The sequence below is a fragment of the Mixophyes fleayi genome, chromosome 3 (genome assembly GCF_038048845.1).
Source record: "Mixophyes fleayi isolate aMixFle1 chromosome 3, aMixFle1.hap1, whole genome shotgun sequence".
Taxonomy (NCBI): Eukaryota; Metazoa; Chordata; class Amphibia; order Anura; family Limnodynastidae; genus Mixophyes; species Mixophyes fleayi.
This window is the reverse complement of record NC_134404.1, coordinates 313543269-313551743: the sequence shown is the minus strand read 5'-3', so window position 1 is coordinate 313551743 and position 8475 is coordinate 313543269. Positions and strand designations below refer to the sequence as shown.

General features: G+C 39.6%; 1 protein-coding gene across 1 annotated transcript; it reads right to left on the bottom strand.

Annotated features, from left to right (window-relative positions):
• Positions 1-2148: 2148 nt before the first annotated feature.
• On the bottom strand, positions 2149-4924 carry LOC142144811 (uncharacterized). Its single transcript, XM_075204017.1, has one exon. The coding sequence runs from the start codon at positions 4562-4564 to the stop codon at positions 2753-2755; it is 1812 nt and encodes a 603-aa protein (XP_075060118.1). The 5' UTR covers positions 4565-4924; the 3' UTR covers positions 2149-2752.
• Between the last annotated feature and the right edge of the window lie 3551 nt (positions 4925-8475).

Sequence of the window (8475 nt, the reverse complement as noted above, 5' to 3'; positions counted from 1 at the left end):
AGAGCTGGACGCTTGGCTCATGAAGGGGTAGTGTAGAATAGATTACATTTTAAGAAAAGTTCATAATTTAAAAGTCCAGGAAAGAGGAGAAACAGTCAAATTTCCCTCCAGCATATCAAAAGTGTGATATGATGGGAGAGAGAGACACCGTCCATCATGACAAGCAGAAGCCTCTGACATGCACACAACTCAATCTGAATGTATTCTGCAGTGTTTATGTGTACAAGTGTAACAGTGACACATATGTATGCAGGATATAAATGTAGAGATGTTTTTTTGTGGAAATGAATGCATGAAATAAACTTCAACCTCTCTACAAGTGTTCAGTTTGCAGCACATTATTACAGCTTTATGAATAGAGTGGAAAAACATTGTCCCCTTTATATAGCACACACGGACTGGAGGCCTGATTCATTAAGGATCTTAACTTGAGAAACTTCTTATTTCAGTCTCCTGGACAAAACCATGTTACAATGCAAATGAGTTTTCTGTTTTGCATACAAGTTAAATACTGATTGTTTTTTCATGTAGCACACAAATATCAACTTTAAATTTCAGAGTACAAATAAGCTATCAAGTATTTGTGTGCTACATAAAAAAACAGTCAGTATTTAACTTATGTGCAAAACAGAATACTAATTTGCACCCCTTGCATTGTAACATGGTTTTGTCCAGGAGACTGAAAAAAGAAGTTTCTCAAGTTAAGATCCTTAATGAATCAGGCCCTAGATGCTTCACATTACGTGCTGCTGTTACGTAGCCAAAACACAAATTGAACATTGTCCTTGAAAGGATGTGTATAAAACATTATTTACTTATTTATTTACTTCCCCATAAAGAGCATCAAATCCAGTGTTGCTCAGAGTTCATTCCGGCATCAGAAATGCTCGTCCATGCCCAGGAGAGACTTAGATAAAGCGCTGGGCAACTCAGCATTATAAAGTACAGGAGGTGGCACCTTCAGTACTAGGGATGCCTAACAGTGTAGAGGCTGGAGAACCATCGCAGAAGGATGTTCAACCATAGACTGGAGGGGTAGATTTCACCCTGAAGAGGGGAGAGGGGGGGTGGTAAAAATGTTCCATTCTTGAGCTCCATACACAGTAAAACAACCCATTGCAGCAGAAGAGTGGAAGCATATAGGTAATAAAAACTATTTGTGAAAACACTTTATTTTTAATGGTATATTTTATGATTTAAAGAATTTGATTTGAAACAAAGTTTAATTCAAGGAATCTTAGAATTATGAGAATACAATATTTGGTAATATTGGGTCTGGCTGGTTGGTTCTGCCTGGTTGTCACACATTTAAGAGTGATGTTCCCACCAGAAAGTACACTATGTCTTTACCTTAAATGAAAGCATGGTCTTAAATAGGTTGGATCATCGCCCTCGCCGATAGACTAGAGGATGACACATGAATGGCTCACATCTAACCTTTGAACATGGCTCAGAGAGATCAGCTGTTTATAACCCTTTGCAATGTGACTTAACCCTTTTAAATGCAACCTCATAATTGCCAACATTATGAAATGATTTGCAGGCACACTTTGTTTCTGAGAACAAAGCATATTGAAGCTCTTGGAAGCGCATCAGCCCTCATTTTGATTTAGGAGTAATTCCAGCTAGACGGTGCAAAGTTTGGAAACAACATGTTGTCCTGTGGGGGGCAGGGCAGATTTAGAATGTTTGGAAAATGGAGAGATAGGAGGGGAAGTGGCCTAGCTGAACTCTAAATTGTAGAGTTAAAATAAAGTATTTAAGTGCTGCATGAAAATGCAGAGTATATTTTCCCTGCATGCAAAAAAAATTGCATTTGCACCTCTTCCATTGCAACATGGTTTGTCCAGGTGCACGTATGCATTCTTAAGCTGGATTTGTTCCTAACCAATGAAGCACTACGATTCACATTATGTCAAGGCTACTGAATTTGATTAGAATGTGTTTTTTAAATACTCCTTAGCAATAGACATTAAACCCCAGGGAAAGAGAATAGATCGTATTCTAGATGCCACAGAAAAAAAAAAGGAATTTTACTCTGCAGCAGGTCAATAATGAAAAATAGGGACATGTCCAGGAAAAATATACCAGGGATAGATCTTTAAAACCTGTGACTATCTCTGGAAATAAGTTAGTAATCTTTCAAGCTGATATTAAAAGTCATATTTTATCATTCACATTCCTAATACTACAAGCATTGCTACAGAGAAAGAAAAAGCAAGGCTAATCAGAATACTTGCATAACACTTTCTATAATAACATAACAGCTACTGCAGGTAAAAACACAGCTTAGTGCAATGAACATGCACACTTGTGGAGGCAGCTATTGTTTGGGCTGAACTAATATTCGTGAAAATGCTGCCCATCAATTGACTAATAGCCAGCAATTATTGAGGCATGAGACACAATGTGCCTCATCTCAGTGATGTCATTAGATTTTAGTCAATTCAAAGGTTGAAAATTGATTCAAGCCGCTAAGTGACTGCTTCCACTGCATGTAGGTGAATGATACACTTTAATAACAAACCATTCAACAACATATGTTACAGCTAATATGAAAATGTCACTGGTTCTCTATGGAGTGCCCAAAAAAATAATAATACTGAAATGTCATTTGTCCATACATATCTATTTGTAGCAGAAGTTAAAGTGTTACACTTATTTATTTATTTATTTTTTTACTATTTCTATAAATCACTAATAGTGCAGTGAACTACAGAGAAGAAAGCGCTCTTTTACAGCAGAAGTCAGGTCACCTATAGTCATTGTTTACAGCTTTGTTACTTGTTTGTTCTGGGACCCAGCAGTAGTTATCGGTTGCACTGGGCGGCTTCTCAGTCTCTTCTTTCTTTGCATTCCTCTTTCTGTAGCACAGGATCCCTCCAGCCACAGACAGGAGTAACAACACCACGCAGACACATATTATGCTCACTAATAGTATTGTGTTTAGACCATCTGTATTGCCACTTGTTACCTGATTCATAGAGCTATTACCAGGGGAGATATCTGCACCAGGAGACATTGGAGTGGAGAGTACCGTCTTTGTTTTTCCTTCTTTAGGAATGTGAAACAAATCTGAAACGGAGCTTAGAGAGGGTTGGTAGGTGCTTTCTCTCTGAATGCTGCTGCTGGTAGTTTCACTGTCTTTTGCTTCCATACCTTCATTTATATGGCCACTGGTAATTATATTTGGGTCTTGCCGTTCTGGATCACAGGAGATTTTATCAGATGATAATAGGAATCCCTTTGGGCAGGAACATGCATAACTCCCAGGAGTGTTTTGGCAGGTCTCTGCACATGGGGAGTTAATGCACTCATCCACATCCAGGCAAGAGATCTTATCACTGGCAATGACATAACCATTATTGCAGGAGCAGAGGTAAGACCCAAGGGTGTTGAGGCATCCCTGGGAGCAGGCTGAGTTTATACATTCATCTATGTCAATACAACGTGTGTCTTGCTGTTCAAAGCCTGTATTACATTTACACAGGAAACTCCCTACAGTATTGATGCATGTTTGATTGCAAGGCCCTTTCACACATTCATTAACATCTTTGCAGTTTACTTTGTTTTCAGCTAACATATAGCCAGTAGAACATGTGCATTCAAAGCCGTGCTGTTGGTTTATACAGTTTTGCTCACATGGACTAGGCTGGCAATGGTCAGGGTAAATACAAGACACTAAGTCAGGTGCTAGCACATAGCCATCTTTGCATTTACAGGAGAGGGATCTGTTTTGTGGATACTCAACACATTCATGCTCACATCCTCCATTATTGTACTTACAGCCCAGTTCCTCAGAAGCGCACAAAGGTCCAAAAGATGTCCTATCTAATCGAGGATTGCTCCATTGATACACATTGGTCTCATCCTCTTTCTTACAAAGTAACATGGGCCCCTCATGTTCCCCTGTGTGACCACAAGACACAAATGCAGATGAGCCATATGGTACTAAAGTCAAAGAGGAACTTTTGAAACTAAAAGGGGTATCATACTCAACAAATCCTGGGCCAGCAAGCACCACCCTCTGGCACATGCCCTCGAAGTTGAACTTGCAGATATAGCCATCAGCTGGGGATGAGCATGTTCCATGAGACCACTTATGATTATCAGCAGAGTTCACATGCAGGACCATGCTCGCACACAGTCCCCTGGTGCAGGTCTGCTTTGGTTCACTCAGCCAATTGGAGAACTGACTTTCTTCTGCACCTTGAGGTTCTGTGATCCAAGAAAACCCCATTAGAACCTTTTCTTTCATTACACACGTCTTCTTTAACTGGAGTCCAATCCAAAGCTTTAATGGACGATTAAATAGTGTAGTGTTGGCGAGTTTCCAAAGCAAATTGGAGACATGTCTGGCTTCTTCTTCAGTTTTTATTGTCACTAGGTTGCCTCCTCGATTAACACACTCGTTATGTGCCTCAGTAAACTTCTCCTTACTCAGGTGAATGCTGTAACAGGCCTCAGTTGAACACAAGGCTTCATTTTGCTCCTTTCCAAGTTCTCCATAGGATAAGGGTAGACAGGAGACCAAAAAGACAAGTCCTGACAGTGAGATCAGCATTCTTCTCCTCTCTCCTCTTACTCTTTTGTCGGTGGCTACTTTCCGCTTCAAGATGAAATTCTACAGCTTCATACTATGCTGAATGCAGTCAAGAAGTGGCTTTAAAGAAGGTATGTCATTGGTAACATATCCTTTCTTGCTATAGGAGACGGTCTGCATGCATCCTGTGTTGACGTTGATCCTATTCTTCCTCAAGAAACACAACTTCCTGAACACTGCTGGCCTGCAATTGTTTTCTTTGCTAGTCAGAGCTGTTTTGTACCAATGTTGTCTTCAATCTGTTGGGATATTTAAGTTTGAAGACTGGGCAGTTCCTGTACTTCCTTTCTTCAAAGCTATTTTTGCAGAGTTACGATTCAGCAAACGAGGAACAACATAAGGCATTTGTGTTGTGTAGCTTTGTGATATCTGAATATTCAGACACGAACTGTACATTGAAATTTTCTGAGACGTTGACAAATGCTAGCTTTATAAATAGTAAAATATCTATTATTGTAGGCTAAATAAGATTTAAAACAATATGGGACCGTTTTCAAGCAATACCATGCATACTTAGCTGCATATTTTATTTCATCAAGAGAAATTGAAGACTTTTTTTTTTTTTTTAATAAACTTTATATTTCCCTCATGATCTCTAAATAGACATGAAGTTTCCAGCAAGACTGGGTCATGAGAACTTAAACTCCATCCATCACTTACCCATGATGGTGAAGTGAGATTTAGTAACTATGCAACAAAACCAACAATAATATAACCTGCCTACATAGAAACATAGAAGGCAGAATTGCCCATAATGAATACTCATCTGCACGGGAATATTTATTCTTTTTTATTCAACTTTTTACCTTTGCATTCTGGCTTGACCAACATGTAATATGTGGCACTTAACCTCAGGTGTCAAACTCCCATTGTCCTATAGATTGTAAGCGTGTGAGCAGGGCCTTCTCACCACTCAGCATGTGATGGGGAACGGGACCAAGTGGGCAGTGCAGTACTTCCAATTCCTGCGGGAAACCCCACATAACTACTGTATATGGAGGCTCAGAGTCCATTCAGGGCAGTATATCTCATTATGATCATAAAGAACTATGAGCGTCTACAGTCAGAAAGAAACCTAAAGTATTATGATCATCTGTATCACATTTTTGGTATGTGGATCTAATGGAGTGGAGTTAACCAGATCACTGGTCAGTTCATTGAAGGAAGGATTAAAATATAAAATATTAGGGCTGCAATCCAGATTAATTGAGGCAAAGATAGAAGCACTCTCTAGAGTTCCCTGGAAGCACTGCATTGTGTATACCAGGGCAATCGTGCAATCTGAGATAACTGGATATGGGAACCAGGGCTTTGATGTCCAAATTGAATAAACCAGGACAACATCTTAAACTTCCTTCATCTCAATTATCTGAAAAACTTTAGGAATCAACGTAGGGTAAGTATGTCTATCTTCCATGCCCTTGGAGACTATGTTCTGTTGAGGTTATGGATGCAAAAATAAACTATTTCTCTCTCGCCTGGTTTGTTATGTCTTTCTTCCATACTGCCTCTTAGCACACATTTCTGGATTTCAATGCCCTATGTGATTCATGTAGGCTGCACTCTTACTGTCTATTTGAATTAGCTCCATTGTGGGAGTAGTTAAACAAATCAGTTGCTGGTGACCCAGATAAACTAACTGGGCTTCTAGTAGATTTATGTGATATCTATGTTCTTCCTTTGAACGTATTGCTCTCTGGGCTGTGATTGGAGTCATCTGTTGTTATTGCAGGTCATATTTGGGGGAAAGGAGTGAATGTGTACTTTCCTGCCAAGTAATAAAGCATAGTTTCTTCCAGCTATATCATGTTATAGCAAGAAATATGTTTGCTGCTCAATCAAATAGTATTCAAATATTCATTTGCCTTATCTTGGATAGTTCACGATTTGGTCATATGTGTACAAAACCAAATGAGTAAAACTATAAAGTATGGAAACATAAAAAAACAACACAAAGGAATATAGAAATAGAAGGGGAAAGGGAAAAAAAGTAGGGCAATCCAAAAGCGAGAGGCGAATGGGGGAAGGGGAAGGGTTATTTTCTTATATCTAGGTTGGAGAGGACTGAGAAAAGAAAGATGGGAAGTAAGGCCCAGTTCACCTAGATGAGTTTCATATTTAGTCTACATGTCAGTATATGTCTATTCTGCTCATTTCCCGAGAAGAGAGTCAGGAGGTTGGTCTAAGTCGACTACATGTATAGGAGCCATTAACAACAATCACACAACTTCAGAAATATTTTAAATGACCTACTTGGTGGAGTATACTGGTATGATTTAGTTAGTGTTGAATTTTAATCTAACCATCTAAACCAGGTATCTAGAAATGTCTCTATGCTCTCACCTGCCGCAAAACTTATATAATCTATATCCATGTGGAAATCAATTTTGGAAAACCAATCGGACACAGTTGGATGAGAGGAGGATCTCCAATGGATGGGAATCATCACCTTAACGGCATTGTTAAGTTGATTTAAAAGAGATTTTTTATATATGGAAACTGGCATCTTTGACCATGTAATGTATGATGTGTCTTTGAAGAAAAAAGGAATTTTAAGAAGGGAGTTTTAAGAAATGGAGATAGTCCTCTGGCTATTATACCTGATACCTATTTTTCTGTGGTTATCAACTTCCACAATTTTAGGTGTGGAGTAAATGCATCCAGACCAGGCACACTCATCAGTATTGCATATGGGTTTTCAGCCCATATGGAGCGTTAACACCCTGTAAACTGGGGCTAACGGTTCTGGGTGTGAGAAAATTCCAGGGTCTATCTATGAGTCCGGGATGGACGGCCCTCAAACAGAAAGTGTTTTGTTTTGTTAAAGTGCTGGCCTTTCAAAACCTGAAAATTACTTTTTAGCTTTCTAATGATACTTCACCTCTTGGATGAAGTCTGGATCAGAAGCTGTTATATTTCAAAATTAGGCTGTTTATTAGTTCTAGGAGCTGTGTCTGTCATTCCAACCAAATTAAGTCAACGTTCTCTACGAACCTTAGAAATAGGGCTGTAAGTGCAAAAGAGGGGTCCCACGGCTGCCGACCATTTGATCCATCAGCTCCAGGCCCAGCCCCCAGGTGGGCATGTGGCTCCGCAGGACATCACCTCTGATGTCCTTTGGCTCTCTGCCCAGCTTCCTGACAGAGAACCACAGGACATCAGAGTTGATGGCTCCGCATTGTTCATAATCCCAAGAAACCAAATTAATTAGTTGCAGCCTCTTGATCTAAGATCCAATGTGTCTGTGTTGGTTTATAATACCACAATCAAACAAGTACTTCTTCAGGTAAAAAAAATAAATCTGAAAAAACAAATCAGCGTTTCCAGTCTTTTGTGCAGCTTCCATTGTCCAATATATAATATAGCATCAGGCCCAGGCTGTATTATCATCATCATCATCATCATCATTTATTTATATAGCGCCACTAATTCCACAGCGCTGTACAGAGAACTCACTCACATCAGTCGCTGCCCCATTGGGGCTTACAGTCTAAATTCCCTAACATACACACACACACACACACACACACACACGAGTCAATTTAATAGCAGCCAATTAACCTACCAGTATGTTTTTGGAATGTGGGAGGAAACTGGAGCACCTGGAGGAAACCCACGCAAACACAGGGAGAACATACAAACTCCTCACAGAAAAGGCCATGGTCAGGAATTGAACTCATGACCCCAGTGCTGTAAGGCAGAAGTGCTTACCACTTAGCCACCATGCTAAGCTCAGATTTTGTTGTTATAACATAACTACCCGATAATAAGGATATATTTGGTCATGGAATTTGTAACATCAAAGGCCAAAATATCCCATTTTTATATGAAAAAAGCTATAAATACTCACTGCAGGGCTGGCACTTTTAGGC